The 19342-nt window shown below is 52.0% G+C and overlaps 1 protein-coding gene across 1 annotated transcript; it reads right to left on the minus strand.

Annotated features, from left to right (window-relative positions):
• Window positions 1–4887: 4887 nt before the first annotated feature.
• Window positions 4888–9750, minus strand: LOC131213520 (protein big brother). Its single transcript, XM_058207571.1, has 3 exons — window positions 9490–9750; window positions 8904–9134; window positions 4888–5620 (listed from the first exon to the last, which is right to left on the minus strand). Exons 1-3 carry the CDS (start codon window positions 9652–9654, stop codon window positions 5324–5326), a joined length of 693 nt encoding a protein of 230 aa, XP_058063554.1. The 5' UTR covers window positions 9655–9750; the 3' UTR covers window positions 4888–5323.
• Window positions 9751–19342: the final 9592 nt, after the last annotated feature.

Raw genomic sequence — 19342 nt, forward strand, 5'->3', positions numbered from 1 at the left:
GCATTTGGCAATTGCAATCGTTGATGGAACGAAAACAGAGCCGAAAGAAGTTTAGTTCAAGAACACAACAGAATTTTATGAAATATGAAGATGAACAAATTTTCTTTAGGCAATCGAAAATCAATTAAATACATTACATAGGACGAGCAAATGATAGCTGAAATTAGGAATCTAATGATTCAGAAGAACAATTTTAACCAAACATTTTTTGTCCTGTGGTCCTTTCTGCAGTCGTCAGGTATTGTTTTGGGCCAGGTATCGTTTGGCTTAATTTAGTTGATTCTGTTAAAAAGCTTCGGTTCGGTTCTTTCCCCAATACTGCAAGGTTCATGAACGTTCCACATGTGTTTAATTTTGCATTTTGAATGTTTTCAAATATTTAATAGATCAAGTTAATAATGCTCATAAATAACGAAATATACTCCAGTTGCTTTACTTACCGTGCAAAACGAAGGAAACTGTTGTGCAAAAACTGAACGAAGGAAACTGTTGTGCAACCTCTATCCGACTGTTCAACGTCTCAAAAGAGCGATTCACATATTATTCAAATTGCTTCAGTAGCTAAACTGCCTTTTCGCTTCCTTCCACTGCACTTTTTCCTACCACTCCCGGGCAGCTTGTTGGATGAAAGTCTTGTATCCAGCCGAAATTCCATCAGATTGGAACATTTATTAAATGCTCTTCAGAAACCGAACAGCCGCCGACAACAGGCTCCACCGAAAGCAGCATGATGAAAGGCTGGTTCATTACAGGCAAACGATTGCTTAACGTGCCTCTGCAAATTTTAGGTGCACTTTTAGCGTAGTCAAAAATGCGTTTTTCACAAATACCCTTAATTGAATGCTTTGTTGGTTTCATCAATGTTTGTTCTTTCCTTGATGGTTTTTGATCAGGGATTTTTTTTTCTGCTGGCCCCTCCTTTCCCAATTCAGGAATACCGCGAACATATCACCAATTCCTGGCTTCCTGCTCCCAGCGGATTCCCGAACGTTGCTTTCGGTATGGTCTACTATGAGCTGTTCGCTTACCGAATCGATCTATCAAAACGGCTCAAAAACTCAGTTTCACGGACTTGTGCATCGAAAAGGATACCGAAGGCCAAGAAAGAAAGGAAGAAAGAGAGAGAGCGAGCGAGAGAGAGAGATAGAGAGTGATTAGTGAAAGGCACCAGTCAGTGCAGTGATCAAGGCTCGCTGCAAACGTTCCTTCTTTGGCACCTTCTCCGGAGGCGCGCTGATAAGTGAGTCTTCTGTGGTTGGTTCCGCACCAACCCCCCCAGGCTCCCTTCCCCCCCACCCCCCTCCCCCCCCTCACCCACTGTACTCGATCAAACAAACAACCTGCGCTGCGCTGCGCCGAAACGTAAAGAAACGGAACACTCTGCCTGGGTTTTGCCGAAGAAATGCAGGTTGAAGGGCGAAGATGGCGCAACTGCAACTGCAACACCCCAAAAACATACCATTTCCGGCGGAGGGAGGGGGGAGGGGAAGGTTGGGGTCTCGAGTTTGATGTCTGACCGACCTCTCGACCTGGTAGCGTGCGGCGCCTTCTGCGCCAACCGAACGCAAGGCCATCGAACGCACGTGAAAAGTCCCGTGAAAAGGGAGGCTCTAGGGTACGGATTTTCGGTTCGGCCACCGGTGCACGCATAGAGGGGTGGTGGTGCCGCCACCCTCGTCCTACCAACCATCATCGAGGGGGATCGGTTTTTAATTTCCGCTTCCGTGGCTCGCGCGCCACGTCTGTCGATGTGGCGTGCCCGGGGAGGTCCCTGTCTCGTTCGTCCGTCCGTTCGACGGGCGCTCCTTGGAGACTTCTTAAGACACAGCCGGGCCCAGCCCAGCCCAGCGACGACAAGACAGTTTGGTGCCACGTGGTGCGGCCACGCAAGACCTCGCGCTCCATCACCTCCGGTCCGGTGCACAGCCCGGCGTACCTCTCAAGACGGTGTTAAGGGGTGGTTGGGAAGGAATCACACGGACCCGGAAAACAAAGGCCGGAAACAAGAAAAGAATGGGGGCGGGGGCGGGAGCCTCAAAAACGAGGTGAACCGCATTCGCGAGAGTCACGAATGCCGACGCGAGTTTCTGCGGGCATTTTCCCCCCTGGTTGGGGGGGGGGGGGGGGGGGAGGGTGCTGGGTCTGGAGTGGAGGTCAAATCCGGGTGACGTCCGGTGAGTGACATCGCCTCTTGAGTCGAAGCAACTCCGTCTAACGCCAGTGGAGAAGTGAAGGAAATGCGCGCGAGCCACACGCGAACCAATTTTATTCCGCGAACATGACACACACATACACGCGCGGGTGTTGGGCCGTCGGGGGTGTTGATTGTTTTCCGTTGCACCCACCCACACACACACACAAAAGGCCAGCAAAGGGAAGGAAGTACACCGAGAACAAGAAACTCGAACTCGACACTCAACACACCGAAATCAGCGATTCATCGATTCGCGTGGACACGGTCGCCATGTTGTCATCATTATGCGCGGGCGTGAGTGTCGTGAGGCTGCCACGTGGCCCAGGTCCTCAACTCATTACCGCCAGGATGCGGACCACCACTTTGAAGAACTCCTGGCGACGATGACAGCCTCGGATAAATCTCGGATCAGATCAATGAATAAACACCCACACACGAGGGATGTGCTTTTTGTTGTTTTTGTTTTCATATTTTCACTGAAAGGACGACGCACGGTGCGTACGGTGCTTAACAAAACAGAAAATCTTCAATCTCTCCTCAGCGGCGCGTGTTGCGATTTCCGGAATCGTCCAGTGCTTCTCTGTTCATCTGCTTCTTCACTCTCTTGCTCTCTTTCGCTCTCCACCTCTTTCTTTCTTTCTTTTTCTTTCTACTTCTCTGCTTTTCTTGTTCTGCTGTTCCTCATTATCTCATCTTTATTTCTCAATTTCACCATTCTGTCTCGCTGCCTTACTAAAACACCTAACACAACGGGTCACAAGGTTTTTACGGTCTCTCTACGGGTTTGAAATCGATTTATCTATGCATTAGTTTATGGTTATGCTTTGTTTTTGCCCAAACTATAGCTGTATTGCGTCCATGTGTTGTTTGCATCTTTTTGTCTCCCCTCTTCAATGCGCATTTTTACTATCTTCACCTTTTTGTGGTGGTGGTGATTGGAACCCCACAAAGGGCGAGCAGGACAACGACGACGACGACGACGACGCAGTGGGCAAGACAGGACACACAGGACTCGCTGGCACAAAAAAACACCATTGTCTACATGTATAGCTATACATAGTCGTTTGCTTTATTAATTGTTGTCCAATGTTCTGCTTCGCTTTCTGCCACTGTTGCTGTTGCTGATGTTTCTTGTTTGTTTTGTTACCTATCTTACAGACCTCCACTTCCCCCCCACCCCTTCTTCACCATTTCCCATCTCTAGTTACTCACCCACACACACGGAGACAAAGGGAAGGAACGAAAAACAGACTCAGGTAGATCTCGATAAAACGGTTTTTATATATTACACCTTAAGCTTACGGTTTCGATTACAGAACTAATAATAATATTATTAATAGTACAGTTACAATAAAATAATAATAATAATAAAATAATAAGTCTCCGCTCCGCCACAAAAAAAAAGTAGTAATAGTAATAATCAAACAGCAGAAATAGCAATGAGACAGGATGTACTACGACACGGTCAACCAACACAGAAAGAAGAACTGCACAGGATTTGACGGTAGAGTAGTGCATCGAGGAGTGTAGGAGTAAGGGAGAAAGAAGAAGAAAAAAAACTCTCACGAAAGTGTCCTCGTGGCTAAGAGTTGCTATTTTGCGCGACATTGCAACCGAATTTTGTGTCCACCTCGTTTGCGTTTTGCGTTGTCTCTGTTCGCTTGTTATCCCCGTCGGCGTCGGGGTTGACCTACTTCTTGTGGTTGTGTTTTCTTCTCGGCCGTTTTTCGCTGCCTTGTATCCTACCCCTGTACTGTTTTCCACTTTTCTGGTTTTCTTTTCTGTTTTTCTTTTCCATGTTCTATTTGTTTGTTTGTTTGCTTGTTATTGCATTTGTGGACATAAAAGTTCGGTTCTTTTTTGTATGCTTTGCTACTTTCTTACATACTCTCTCTTTCTGCCTTTCTCCCTTTCGCTGCCTTTCACTGTGATTCTTTTTATCGAGTGCTCTCTTAGTGCTGTCGTTATTATAACTGTTTGGCGTTTGGTTCACCTTTTTCACTGACGAACGGAACGGAACGTTTTCTCCCGATCTTGCATTCGCTTTTTTGGAGATTTAGTAGCTGACGTTCTACATTCTACAATTGATGTTCGGCGATTTCTTTTTTTTTTTACTTCTTACTCTCCCTTCGGCTTCGGTTGTTTCGTCCTTATCCCAAGAGTGTTGTGTGTGCAGTAGAGACTTGAGTTGAGTGTGATTCGCTCCGTGTTAAGCTGTGACCTGGCTGACGCTCACTTTCGCTTCCGTCCACGCACACCTGGGCCGTGTTTTAGCTTAATGATTAGTATGTACAATTCGAGGATTTCCTGCACTGTCGCCTCACTGTTCACTGTCCGCATATCTCATGTCGTTTGAATTTACGTGTAACCGGCCGGAGCCCCGGCCACCGGTGCCTTTGGTTCAAGATGATCCCCCCACCCCGTCCTCCCTCGTCTTATCGCAACAGCCTTTCCCAAGTTAGGTCAATTTTTTCTGTTTTTCTCTTCATTTTCTCTCGCTCTCATTTTTTGCATTTGATTTCGCACCCATACCATTATACACGCCACCACCTCACAACACGCTTCTTCAGTTCCGTAACTTTTTACACATTCGCACACTAACAGCAACACTTCTCTCGCTTCTCACACTTCTCACTCGCTTCTCGCTTCTCACACACGCGAACACAGAATGCGTCGCACTTTCATTGCTGCTTACCAAACTAGACTGAAATTGTGTGCATTGTTTCGGTTGCTACTCCTACTACTACTACTAATCCACTGTGTTCCTACACATACACAACACACACTGGAGCCCAAGCCGAACTCTGTTGGCCTCTTACTCTGTTTACCTTACCGGCGGCAACAAAAATCCGGATCCGGAACATCTCGATCTCGCACAAAACTCAATTAAAACAAAACGAAAAATGGGGCCAACGAAAAAAAAAAAGAGGAAAGGAAAATGGCGACCGGTCGTTCTCTACCCACCCCTCTCTACGTTCTCTGTCTCGTGTGCCTTCTTCGCAGCACCGGAACCACCGTGGGGGTCTCTGGGGCCCCACCCCAGTCCGTTTGTCAGGCGTTAAGGACATTCTTCGCGTTGTGGCTCCTGCCGGAGTTTGGCACAGTTGAGCGGGCGACGGCGGGATCGGCTTATCGCCGCCACATGCCGGACGCACCGGCCGTCACCCCCACCCCGATGCCGGACCCGTTCCGGCGGATCTGGTCGAACTCGTCCTGCGTGGTGCGCTGGTAGGTGCGCTGCTTGTCCTCGAAGTCGCGCAGCCGCTGGTTGTACCGCTCGAGCTGCTCGCGCAGGATCGCGTCCTCCTGGGCGGCCCGCTTCTCGTCCAGCTCCAGGCACCCGATCCCGTCCAGCCGCTCCATGTCGACCCAGCCGCGGAAGCGCACACAAACCCCGTTCATGATGAAGTGCGACTTGATGTGAACCTGTGCCCAGGATCCCAGCGGGGAGAGAAAGAGAGAGAGAGAGAGAGATACATTAGTCTTTCGGTGCTTAGCTCGGAGTTGGAGAAATAAACCTGATGAACCCCTCGGATAGAACATCCTCACCCAATATGTCCTAATCAATTTGATGAGGCTGTCACTAATATAGCAATATTTAGCACTCAGTGGCCTAAAAAGTCCTGGGCCTAACCCAACCCAATAGAGTGATTGCATTCAGCGCTTTTTCAGTTACTGCTAACCTTCAAAAGGAAGCCGGCAAAATTTCATTCTAATATTTTAATTTTGTTACTTTCAGAACCATGGATCAAAAACAATTTCTTGTTTCAATCTTACGCTGCTTCTGGTGGAAAATGGAAAATGCTATAAGGACTCCGCTCGGAACTCAGAAACCAACAAACAAGGGTTGGTTTGCTGATTTCAAACGTGGTCGTTAAATTAACGTTAATTAAGAAACGAGCGCATGTGGCAAAGAATAAAATGCTTCATCACAACGTCTTTCCCAAGTCACTGGTCAATCAAAACAATCGTAAAACTACACTAGAGTATTTTCGGTAGAGTTCAGGCTCCCAGACCATAAACTAAGCTTCACTCGAATGAAAGGGGTTCGATCTCTAAAATCCCTTTGGCCTACTTTGATTCAAAAGAGAAATCTCTCTACAAAACTGATTTCGAAATCTTAGAGCGGCGCTAGTAGCGAGATTGTGTGGCTCTTGATGATCCGACGGATTTGATCACTTTTTTGGGAACTTTTCAGCCCACTGAGTTAGGCTGTCAGTCATCGGCAGCCACCTCACTCCACTTAATTTGCACTTTAAAATGTGTAATTATCGGCCCCAGTTCTGCGTCCGAGTTCTGTGTCGAGTACCGCCTCTTGGGAACGTTGCTGTAAGTTTGACCAAAAAAGCAATCCATTATCTTCTCGGTAGATATCTCGTAAAGTACAGTGGATCCTACAGTTTCAAGTGTATTGCTCGCTGTCAAGCGGACACTTCACACTTACAAAAAAACGCTTTCAGAGTTTTTTGTTTGTTTCATTCGGCCAGGCCGTTGAAATTGTCAGTACCGATTGGAGAAGTCGATTCCGTTCAGGCATTTTTGATGTCTGCATCAGGCTCAGGAGCTAAAGATGAGGATTCACAATGAAGCTCGATGTTTGGGTGCTACACCAATGAGCACTATCAGATCGAATGATGGATCGAATTTCCATCGGCAAAATTTTGGTTAAACGGAAAAAAATCGACCCATTTTTTAAACAGAAGGTAACTGGGGATGAGAACTTGAGAGCGATCGTTCAATCATCATTGCAAAACTTCCCGAGCCGATAACAATTTGAGATCAAGAGAAGATTATGAAAATGTAGAATGCTAGAGTTCTTCGCCAATAGCGACCAGACCTCCAGGAGAGACCTCTTTAAAATGGCAACAAATTTTACCACAAAACGGTACATAATTGACGCAAGCCGAACCAGCCGGCTGGCATTTCAAGTGAAGTGTTGAAATTCACCCCAAACTACTCTGAGGAGTTCTGATTGAGCCAAACTCACATCTAGCCAGCTGGTCAGGCGGAAGGTACGGTCTGCTTCTGGTCTGCTCTAGTCCAGTCTATGAAGTCTCCTGGTCTCTGGCAGGCAAACCGACTCGGAAGCAAACCCGGGGTGGTGGTGTCCGGTGACAAGTGATCGACGGTGACAAGCGATCGAGAGCCTCCGGGGTCTCTCTCTCTCTATGGGCCTATCCGGCGCGGGAGGTAGTTTACAACGCCTGTTTAACGCCTCGTTAGACACACACACCGAGGGCTGGCAACTTCTTCGTCGGTGGCCCGTGGACGTTACGGGCGAACGATCTATAGGCGGGACCCCCGACTGTCTCGGTCCGTGCCTCCTAGTCGGCGTCTCCGCTTTCCGCTGTGGCACGAGCCGAGAGCGCGGCGAGTCTGTAATTGAATACTCCCGGTCCGTGATTCGAGGGGGGGATTGGACGGATTCTTCCACCAACAACAACAACAACTCGTCGGACAAGTCGGTTTCGGCGGACACGGCAACGGGCTTAGCCCGTAATTAGCCGTCTCGCTGCAACATGTGTGTGCGCGCGCGCGGCCCAAAACAGCCTGGCAGGAAGCGCATTGCGTGGGTGATCTCGCGGGAGCCTTTTTGGCACGCACCCGCGACCGAAGGCGAAGGAAGCAAAGGCGAAGGGGCGGTCCGACAGTGTGCAATTAGTGGCACGCGAGCGTGCCGCGGGAGTGTGCAAAACGGAACACCTCCAGAAGTCTCCCGGTCCCAGCTCCAGGAGCCCGAATTGACATCCAGGAACGGGCGTGCGTCAGCTGCACGCGCGCCCTGTCTTGGACTTCGGGAGAGAGAGACCCGGGCCCCGTGTCAAGTGCGGCGCCTCCGCAATTATCGGCCGCTTCTTGCGGATCCTCCGCTGGGCGCCATCTGGTGGCCGTGTGTGCGAGTGCGCAAATTGCACAAACGCGCCCTGTCAGCTCAGGAGAGCCCGAATCGATTGCCCGCCATGTGGCTGACCTGTCTGGCTGGCCCCGTCAACATCTCGGACATCTGCGCCAAAAAACCTGCGTGTCCAGACCAGAAGTCTCCACGGTTTCTGGGTCTCCCAGCCCCCGGGTGACCATGTAACTGAGGCCCGCGCCGCGATGTTCCGCACCACTTCGTTGCGCGCGCTTGAATTCAACTGTCATTTAACGGGGTGTTTTCGGACGCGTATCACCACCACCCGGACCGGATGTAATGGAGGGGCCCCCGTCATGTGCTGGCGTTGGTACAAATCGTACTCAGGTCCGGACGTGGAGGAGAACCTCACCACGTCCGTGTCGGTGACAGGTGACGTACAGAGTGAGCGGGAGTTGCGGAAGTTCCACCGCGTTAGTTCAGATATATTGTTGTGCTCGCTGGAGGTGTAAATAGTACCCCCCCCCTCGTACCACACCAGACATGTGCACCGGACCAACAACAACCGGATGTGCGGAGCATTCTAGTTGTTCAGGACTTCAAACGGTACGTAGGCGGATTTCTGGGCAAAAAGGGGGACGTCGGCAGTGTCGTCTGCGCAAGACCAAAAAACTCTAGGACTAGGGGCACACAGACACGCAGCAGCAGCAGCAGCTGGTGGTGGTGGTCACCGAATTGGCGTCTTCGCCATTTACTTCCCAGCATCCTCGGGGGGGAACTCCCCTCGAGCCACACCCAGCCAGCACTATCAAAATGGTGTCCCACACTGACTGCCAAGCCAACCAACGGACCTACCTTGCCGTGCTCCTTGTCGAAGTCACACTCCTTCTCCAGGCCGAGGTGCGCCGGGTGGAGGTGGTGGTGGTGGTGCGGGTGGTGGTAGAGGCCATGGTTCGGATTGAAGACGAGCTGCAGGTTGATGCCGGTCGCGGCGAACGACACCTCCGTGTGGCCCTCGCAGCACCCGGCCCGGAATCGGCCGCGCCGCTCCTCGATCGGGCGGTCCCGGAACCCGGTGTATCGAACCTGCGGAACCGGAGAAAGAATCTGCATTACTCTGGTACATTCATAGGGGATCCCGTTCTATTGCTCTAGCTGCACATCATACACTTCTTCGACAGCTCCCTCGCCAGCGAACCCGGGGCATGCGCGCTAGCTAGTGGATGCTGGAGCAGACTTGGTCGGCCATTGGAATCGCCGCCATCCCGCCGCGGGCCATAAAACGGCGTCGGCGGTCGCGCAATCTGTTTATCCGGGACATAAAATCTGGACGGGACGGGAGCTCGAGTTCCATTTAACGATTGGCGCCAGTCGCGGATGCGGGGCGATGGCACTCGGGGCCGTAAACAAATAGTTAGTCGGTCTCCCCCACCCAACTTACCTCACTGTCGCGGCTGAGCTTCTTGAAGAGGTCGTCGCTCTCGAACTTGGACTTCTGGTCCGGCACTACGCGGGGCATCTTGAAAATGAAGCGCGGCTTCGGCTGCTCGTACAGCCCGATCGTATCGAACGGGATCATCCCGAGCGCGGCCGGGTCGTTCATCATGGCGGCGGCTGCGGCGGCGGCGGCAGCCGAATCGTCCGCTGTCCCGTACGACAGTATCCTGGCGGCCGGTCTGGGGTCCGGTTCGGTCAGCAGTTCTTCCACTCTCCGCGAGTCTCCGAATCAGACTCCGAATCTTCGAACGCGGATCTCGCACTCACACCAGACACAGACACAGGGCAGGACACAGACACACAAAAAACGGTTCCGTTGCTGATGGCGCCTGGTATTGATTGTAGTGGGAAGTGTTGCTCAAAGTTGCTGGTCGATCGCAGGCAGGCCGTGCAGGCTGGTCCCTTCACGCCACACAACACAGCAATTGTGGCCAGAGTGCAGGCCACCACACTCGAACACACGCACTGAACAGCTCCTCCGCCGATTTCCACAACAAACAACCTTCGCTTCCGAGCGACACTGTCAAGCGACACGCCTGAAGCTACGTGAAGTGAGAAGTACGTGTCAACACTCGCGGGTACGCTGCACACGACGGGGCCGTGAAGACGGTTGTGCTGCCAGCAGACGACTGACGAGACACACGAATTTGTGGTCGCCTGCCCGAGTCGGGGCAAATTCCTTGCCGCAGGATGCTCTTGGCGAGCGAGCGAGAGAGAGCGAGTGCTACGGGAGCGGCTACTGTCAAACGGCAGCGTGGCGTGAGAGTGAGCGAGCTCACCGTCTGTCGGGGCGCGAGTCGAGCACCGAGTGAGCGGTGAGAGCGCGCGCTGAGTGGGCGTGAGCTAGAGCGCTCCCGCGGCCAATGAGTGCGACGACAACCTCGCGCCGGAGATGATTCCGCGATGAGATGGTAGTGTGAGAGCGTGTCGGTACTGAAGCGGAAGAGGATGCTTGCCTGAAGCGGATTCGAGAGATGACGATGATGATGATGATGATGCAATCCGGAGGGATACCATCAGGCCACGCCCCCATCCCGCTTTCTCACTCGCTCCGCGTGTTGCTTTCCCACTGTGGGGGAAAACCTTGAACGGTGACCAGCATCCCCTATTTCGTGTGAGGAGAGCGTGGCGTGGGGCGTGTAGCGCACACTCTGACGTTTGGCACTCTCATCTCGCTCGGTGCTGAGATGAGCTGAGATTTCTCACGCTCACGAGCGCCACGTCTACCAGCGGGGAGTTTCATCTCGCTTGTGTGCGAATGCGCGAATTGGTATGCGTTTTTGCACGGGACACTCTTACATTCGCATACTGTTTGGAAGCGATTCTTCTAGCTGCTGCTGTCATCGAAAAAAAAAGTGGAGCTGTCGCGAAATGATAGTGCGGTCCCCAAATAAACGGGGAACGGGTGCCTGATTCTGAATGGTTTACCGCTTTACCACCTCAATCGATTGGTAAACGATGATTTTCGATGATGGTGATGGCAGCGGACAGATGTCTGTGACCTACCGGCTGGGTGTAATAACTTCACCTAGTCTACGTAATGCACGATTCCCGGTGGATCTCTAGAGTTTTGCCCGCTCATCAGTGGTCTAACGCCGATGAGTTGGGTCTCGTCAGTCTCCACGTAATCCTCGGGCGTGCAAAAAAAAAACGGACAACAGGGAGCGACAAATCTTAGTACCGGTTGTGGAGGCAAGCAGACATTTGTCCGGGACACTATCTCCAGATCGTCGAGAAACCGGCGCAAGATGCAAGTATTGAAGGAACCTGACTGCACGCGTGTCTGTGTATTCGCCACCCTCGGGTTTCACCCACGTTTCCGCCCTGCTACAATGTCCGTCCTCTTGCACGACTTGAGTCCACTTTGTGTGCGGCATCCCCCCCACCCCAACAGATCCGCTTGATGGCGGACCTGAGAGAGACGGCGTCCTGTGGACTTGAGTCGAAGAAAGAGACACAGAACAGTATGACTTCCTTTCAGATTGGGATTGAATCTAATATAGAGCGAGAGAAAGCGCGGAATTGGTAGAGGAAAAGGGTGCGAGTGAGAGAGATAGAGAGAGGAAGGTCGGCGCGAGAAAAACACTCTCGGTAGCAGCAGCCCAGGGGCCCATGAATTCGTGTGTTCGGACGACGACCTGGCCCGATAGCTGGAAGTCCCGGCCCCAAGACACCCCAATTGGGCTGTGGGGGGGGGGGAGGGTGGTCGGAGAAACCCCACCGCAAATTCGCACGCGTGTCACCGAACGATGGCGGCCATTTTGCGTGTGCCACTTGTGGGCACACTTTCTGCCCGTAAAATGTTGGTCACCCTGCCGCGCGCGCGCTCCACACCCAATGGCGGGGTCCGGTCAGACCCGGTGTCCTGTGTTTGTGTCTGTGTTTGTGAGAGCGAGAGCGAGAGAGAGACTGCGGTGTGGCTGGTGTGGCTAGCCAGCGTGTGCAGTGGTTTCCCTGAGCTGGAGATACGCCTCCCGGACGCTGGCACTAGGCGGTAGGGTCCGGGAAAATCTCGGGCTGGTAATTGAGGAGACTTCCTCCCCAGGCCAGACTTGCGGGGCGGCACGAGTAGCAGCCACTTCGTCAATCCCCACGCCGGAGGACCCTCTCGGAGGACCGCCCGGATGAAACGAGACTTCTCGCTCGCGGCCCCAGCATCAGGTCAGGGTCTCAGCACCGTGGAGTTTTCCGACTTGGCCGTAGGAAACACCTGGGCAGGTTAGCCCGGCGATGGCACGAGCTACCAAGAATTCTGGGAGAATCCTCCTTGAAGTACCTGCCTATAGGGAACCATTTGCGTAGGAGTTACTGGGGGGCGGGTCTCGGGGCCATGGACATCACATGTTCGCTATCCACAAACCGGAACCACATCGGGCTCGGTCGGGCGGGATCGGTGGGTCTGGAAACCATGCAATCAGAGGGTTTACCACCGCCACCGCGTGTTTGTATCGGGGTTTTGGAGCCGGGGGGGGTTAATCCGCCGATAGCCAGCCCTGAGCTGTTTCGGTTCCGCTCACCACATCAGCCCCGACGCCACATAGCCCGACCGACCAGCTCAGACCACCACCAATGCCCGCCGACGCCGGTCAGAAGTCAGAAGCGAACCGGGAGTCGGGCAGCTCCGATTGCCGGGGGTGCGTGTGGTCGGTCGGACCACCAGACCCGAAATCTCGACTTCTGCGAAAACGCCGGCCGTCGGAACCCCCGTCGGCAGGTCTAGGACCACGGCGCACAACGGGCGGGGACATGTGCGACCCGGATGTGCGTCTGTCGGTGCGGATCCGGACCGGAAGTCCGCGGCCGACTCGTGCTCCCGGCCAACCGAGGACACATGTCGGCGTCCGGTTACCGGTCCAAAGAAGATCGGGAACCACTGAACACATGGTTCGCATAGATCCGGTACCTCCATACGGGCCGAGGATCCGAGAGTGTGCGCGATCTTCGCAGTCCGTTCTGTTTCTGTTTTATGTAGGGTTAAACCGTTAAACTTCAGTTCGCGGCGTGGTCGTCCTTGGTGTCGATTAGCGCTCTTCGGCGGGGTCCAACAATGGGCCAACGCACAATAGCTGCGAGTGGCGGCGCGCGCTCTACACGATTGCAATTATGTGACCGAGCCGCGCACCGAGTCACACCAACAAGCGCAGCCAGGCGCCAGTCAAGGACGAACCCCCCGTCCCGAGCTCCCGAGGGCCGCCTGCGGCGACGGTCCTCTAGGGTGCGCGCGAATTGCAAGATGTTCCTGCGCTGCGTGTTGTTTCCAAAATCTCTTGGCGTGGCTTGGCGTGCCGGCGTGACATTGTTTAAACGAATTGTTCTGTGAGGTTCGCTTTTGTATGTCGCCCTCCGCGAGATTGATAAGAACAATGCATATCTAGGGCAGACAGACCCGGACGACCTACCACTTTTTTTCGAATCTTAGAAGAACGTGGACCACCGTTTATCTGAGATACAGTGCGTCGTGTCGATGGGCGGGGATTTTTCCCATTTTTTTGACTGATATGTCCAGAAGCGGTTTGATTATTTTTGATGGCCTTTTTTCCAGTCCGTAGGATCAGTGTCCGTGAGCTGTTTTCCCGGAAACAAATGCGGAAATCCCTGGGTATAGCTAGCTACCGACGGTGCATTCGTCGATTCATTTTTTGGGCCGCTTGCTCAGAAGAATCCGTGTCGAATCCTTTAGCTGCACGAAACTTTATTGACGAAAATTATCTTTCCAATTTTGGCCATATCGTATGCTGACCGGATGACGTGAGAAAAATGTGTATCGTACCTCGAAAAAATACTTTACTTTTGGCACCATCCTCTAAATGGCCTTAAAGAGTGCTAAAATAAATTGGCAACTGAAAACGGAACCCTGCTCAAAGAAAATCCTTCCGAATCGCTAATGCATACCGTTGAAAAAGAATTTAAATGGTACAAGTTCTAATCTTTTTACAAGTTCTAAAATTCATAAACTACACATAAAAAAAATCACATTGTTACAGTGACAGAGATTTAAAATTGTCTCTGTTGCAGGCCCCAAGACCAAGGTTTGGCTGCGGTTGAAATTACCTCGGTTAGGAAGTGCAATCTTTTTGGGCAGCAGTCGAACTATTCAGCAAAATTCACAGGTACTGTTCGTCAACTGAATATTCGTACCCCTCGCTAAACTCGTCACGTGGGTCACAGAAAATACTGGGAAACCACACGGATGTGCCACACATTCTTGATTTCGTTCATCCCGGGATGCTCGAGCCCGAGATGCGAGTGGACTCGTATCTATCTGGGCCATTTCGTCCAAAGTACAAAATACGTTTACGGTATCGAAACATTATCATATGGTATTGTTTCCAAATGTTTCCGTAGCTCAAAGAAGAAACCTTTCTAAGTTGATCACTGTGCTGGGTGGGACGCTTTCGATTTGAGAAAAAGCGATTTGACAGGACAGGATTTGGAGCCGTTCGAAAATAATCAAGTCGAGGTCGAGATCTGCCTGTTCTGGCCTATTTTCAAGACCATCCAGACGAGAGCGGATTAATTAACTAGAGAGCGTGTGGACTTCGTAGGCAGCCATCGGTGGGATACCGTGAATGGGCCCATTATACCACCAGGAAGTATCGGTTTTGCTGAAATGAGTCTGAGGTAACATTTCTGAGGTTACAGCGTTTAGAAGGCCACACGTATGGAAGCCGGCTAAAATCGGCTAGTTCCGGCCGACAAACACCTTTCTCGGATTTTCTCTTCACAGGGAAATCCTTCTTCGAAAGGAACTTCCAAACAGTGGCCCTATCACATATCTGTACTCTGTAACTTCTTATTACGCCATAAAATACGGCCCACGGCCCCGTTGATCTGAGATAAACAAGAAAGGAACTGCTTATTACGCCGGCCTATTGGATTCACAACCGAAAAACCTTTCAAGCCCCGCAAACAGAGAACGGACGTCCATTTTGAAGCCAACCCCCTCTCCAGATCGCTAGCGAAATATCATCCTCTTCATCCTCTTTGCTTCCTCCTCCAGGCACACAGTTTGCGCTGTGCGTTATCCTTCCGATGCGGCGTGGCAGAAAAAGGGGCCGCGCCCGGGCCGCGGCGCGGTGCTACCGGAAGCGGCAAACGAACACACAGCGGCTAAAACCGATTGTGATGTACATGCAAAGCCATACACCACACGGCAGGCGGCTCCGTAAGGATATTGGCGAGGACATGGGCAACCAATCCCCGGGGATTGGTTTATTTAGTTTTCTTTTTTTTTCTCTGTCGGGTTGACCGAACCGGGTCCATATTACGCGGGCCCAAAAAAGGAAATTGGCCCAACAGTAGCAGCAACCCTCCTTAAAATGGCCCCGGGGGCCGCCATCCATCGATGGCCTCGTGAATCTCAGGAGCCGACTCCTGAGAGCCATCGAGAGACTGACTCCGGCTCCGCGTGAAGCGCCCTGTGTGTTGTTGTGCGTTGTTGTGATTGTTTTATGCCGGGCCCCGGCCCAGTCCCGGTCCCGGCTTTTTTAACGCTGCCACGGACGGTAATCGAACACCTCTCGACTGCAATCGGATGCGCAACAGCACGGATCGGGTCACGCGGATCCTGTTTGGGAAATATTTGTATGAAACTGGAGCCCTCAATGAGGCCCCGTCGGCGGCGACGGACGAAAAAGGGGACCGCCACCGATGTCGCTACCCGATTGCCGAGCATCGATGTTGATGCCGATCCAAGGATGTTCGGCGGGCAGATGCTGAGGCAAGGACCTTGACGGGCCTGACAGCGCGTGTGATTGTCGATTGCATAATTTGGATCAGCGTGCAGCCTGCCTGCCGAGTTGCTGGCCAGAAGAAGCCTCCCGAGCGTCCTAATGAGATTGCAGGTGATTGTTCCAGGTCCACACCGTGAAGTTGCGCTTTTTTCTGTCTATACCAGCCTCAATTCGGCGCAAACAGGAGCGGAGAAAAGAAACGGTGAGGTGAGGAGAGAAAGACAAACGGAATGGTGGTACGCGGCGGTGCCTTTGTTCTGGTGCACTTCAAACGACCGTAACGGATCAGAATGCTAATGGGCTTCTAAGGCTCCGTAGGAGGACCTTTCTTGGCCTCGGCCTCGGAGAACAGTAACAGAAAAATCCAAGGCCAACCAGGCATTGCAGCTCCACCAAACCCGTCTGACGAAGGCGAAAGTTTCGCCTGAGACGATCAGGTCAGCTAGTGTTGTTAGTGATCTGTTCAACTAGCTCAACCGCGGGGGTTCTCCAAAATCTACCTCTCCAACTCCTACGCACGGCGCAAAAAATAAAACAAATAACGAAACTAGTTAAAACACAACGTTACGGAAAGCAGCAGAGTTGTAATTGCCGGATCAAACGGAGCAGAAGAGGAACTGTTCCCGGGCCCAAGGCGGCAGGTCCGAAAGGTCGGGGCCACCCGAAGGATTAAGCTGATTAGCTCTGCTGGCCCTTTCCCGAGCCCGAGCATTCAGTTGCGTAAGTGTTCCGTGTAAATAGTTCATTAGCCAGCCAGCCAGCCAAGCCAGTGAAGTGGGACCTGTTACTGCCGCGCTGGGAAGTTTGGCGTTTTTCAACGCTTCCCTCTCTCTCTCTCTCTCGGTTCCGGTCCCGGAACACACACGGCACAGAGGTTATTTGGGCCGGAGCCTGAGGTGATCTCATTTGCCAACAAAGACCCGGAATGCCCGGTCGCCGTTCGTTATGCCCTGCAGGATGCATATAATGAATTCAATTATCGGATCTCCCAAGCAGCCAGCGCCGCCCAGAGGACCGTCGGAGACAATAGGGAGCTCCCGGGGCCCCGGGACCCGGGCTCTTGCCGAGCGATGACAGAGTGTAATCGAAGGTAATCGGATCGGCTCGCCCGGACGGACGGACGAGTGTGAGACGCTCTGGTTACGCTCCGGCTCTGGTCTCTGGCTCTGGACGGACACTGTGCTCGACAGCGCAAAAAAACATGTTCAACACACACGCACGCACAAAAAGGACGAACCGGAAAAAAACGTGCGCGTTAGGCGCGGACATCCTTGACAGACACACCAACATCGAACACTGCAAATCCGGTGCCCATATGTGTGCGTTAATCTCCGGGCTACTCTCACTTTTTTGACACTCCAGCCAATCTAGGGAATTATTTGTTTGGCGTCTTTCCGAAGACGACTCGATCAAAATTATTGTGCAGCGCATTTTAATAGACGAGACGTTGTTGAATCGAGTTCCTGGGTTAGACTTTTATAGGAGACCTGTCGTTATAGTTTTTTCTTTCGATAGCAGAGGCGTGGTCCATCATGAGTTCTAGTTGCCCCAGAAATATGCGCAATTTGCGTAACTGAAGTCCCATGTAATCAATAAATAAATAATTTTGAGCGAATCGGTACAGACTTCAAGGTCTTGAAGAAGATACAACTGTCCGGAACTGTCCGGACCTGTTGTCCCCTGACATGAACATGTCTACAAACAAGCCTTCTCCACAACTCCACACTAAAGCTGGTTGCGACAAAGCAATTGAAGTCGTTGGGATTTCCATAACTCCATGAGGACCGAGACACGGCGCTACTATTGCTGTTTGGTGTCTAACCAACCTTGACCTAGCCTGCCGTTTGACCATCGGCCGCCGTAATTGGTCTAACAGCAAAGCTTTAAGCGCGTCAGGAGTTAGTGAGCACATTCTCGACCGGGTCCTCGGAGACTCAGCGGCGACAATGGCGACGAAGCCAGTGGACGGCCGCCAAAAAGCCGCTTTTCGCCGACCGCATTACCGGCGCTCCTTCCTGGAATCGATCCTGGACAAAAACGCCTGGGCTGGTGAAAATCTCGGTCACGAACTCACGTTGCCACGTTGTTGTTGACGGGCCCCCGGGACGGGACTTTTCGCCAAAAGTGTCGCTAATTACGCACACCCGACAACAGCACGTCGGTGAACCGGAAGTGGCTCCCGGAATCTCCCGCCGCGCAGGGTGCGTTCGTTATCGAGGGCATTCATCGAGGGCCGAAGAAACACCGACACACCTTCCCGGCTGGTGTTTGAGCTGTCAGGAAAAGCAGACGACATCCTCCGGGTGTCCTGGAACCCCCCGCGGTATCGAACACCAGGTCGGTCGCAAACACGAAGCCAAGTGACATTTCGGGCGGCGAAGAATTGTGTGTCCCCAGATCGATCGAGCCACGGTCGCTTTCTTTGCGGAGGTCGCAGGCCCCCCCCGTTCAAGACGGTTCCAGGTGACGTCTCCTTCGTGTGGCGCTTTGACATTTCGGCTGATAGGGCCACGTTCCCGACGTTTTCAGGACGTCGTTTCGCTGCTTTCGGTTCTGGGCGTTAGGCGATGGTCTTCCGCGAGTCACCGCATTGCCCCAGATGTCCTGACCTTACTGTGCGGGGGCGCGATGCCTCTCGGAAGGTTCAAAAAAAAAAAACGGAGACAAAGTGGATGTGTGTCGGTCGAGGTCCCAGATATCTGCCCAGATCGTCACCCATCTGTGGCTGTGACAACAAACAACAATGCCCGTGTTGCCCACCGATCAATTACTCACCTACTAAAATCGATCGATCCTTTTGTGTTTACCTGTTTCGCTTGTTTGTTGTTTGCGCGCTCGGTTTGTTTGCGATGGTTTTGGGCTGACCCATCCAGAGACCCTCGCTCTGTTCCCTTTTGTTGTCCAGTGTAATTGACGGCGGTTGCCGCATTGTCTCTTTTATTATTTTAGGCGGTGTTTGTCTTTCTATTGATCCTGTTTTGTTTTGTTTCGCTCCTCGTGCGTTGATCACCGAAGATACACACCCAATCCGGTTTGGTGTCCTTCCTTTTGTTCTCCCACTTTGTTTGTCTTTCCAGTGTCTTTAAGTTGCTTACATTGGTGTTTTTACGTACTTAGCCCGTCACTTGTCGACTTGTAATAACATATTACGCTAGGATAAGGATCGATGGTTCGGACATATTTTAATAAACGATGAAAAAGGGGCGGCTGGAATAGAGAGACGAAAGTTCAAAGGATCAAAGCTCCAGCAAAAAAAACACCAACCAAGCAACCAGTAAGAGAACGAACGAAACAAAGAAGAAGCAAATGTCAAACAGCGCGGTCAGAATAAAAGAACGTAAAAACGTAACGATAGTAACTAAAAAATGAAGCAAAAAGTGAAAAACCAAAAAAAAAAGCAGATGATTACGGGAACTGCGGCGGTTAAACAAACAAGGCGGGCACGGAGGAGTGAAGGGCAAAAAAAAAGACACAAAAATCAAAACACAAAAATGCAACAACAAAAAAAACGGCAAAAGTACACGCTGTGCAATCTGGAAGGAGCGAAACGACGAACGATGACAA

This window comes from Anopheles bellator, chromosome X, assembly GCF_943735745.2.
Source record: "Anopheles bellator chromosome X, idAnoBellAS_SP24_06.2, whole genome shotgun sequence".
In the NCBI taxonomy this organism is placed as follows: Eukaryota; Metazoa; Arthropoda; class Insecta; order Diptera; family Culicidae; genus Anopheles; species Anopheles bellator.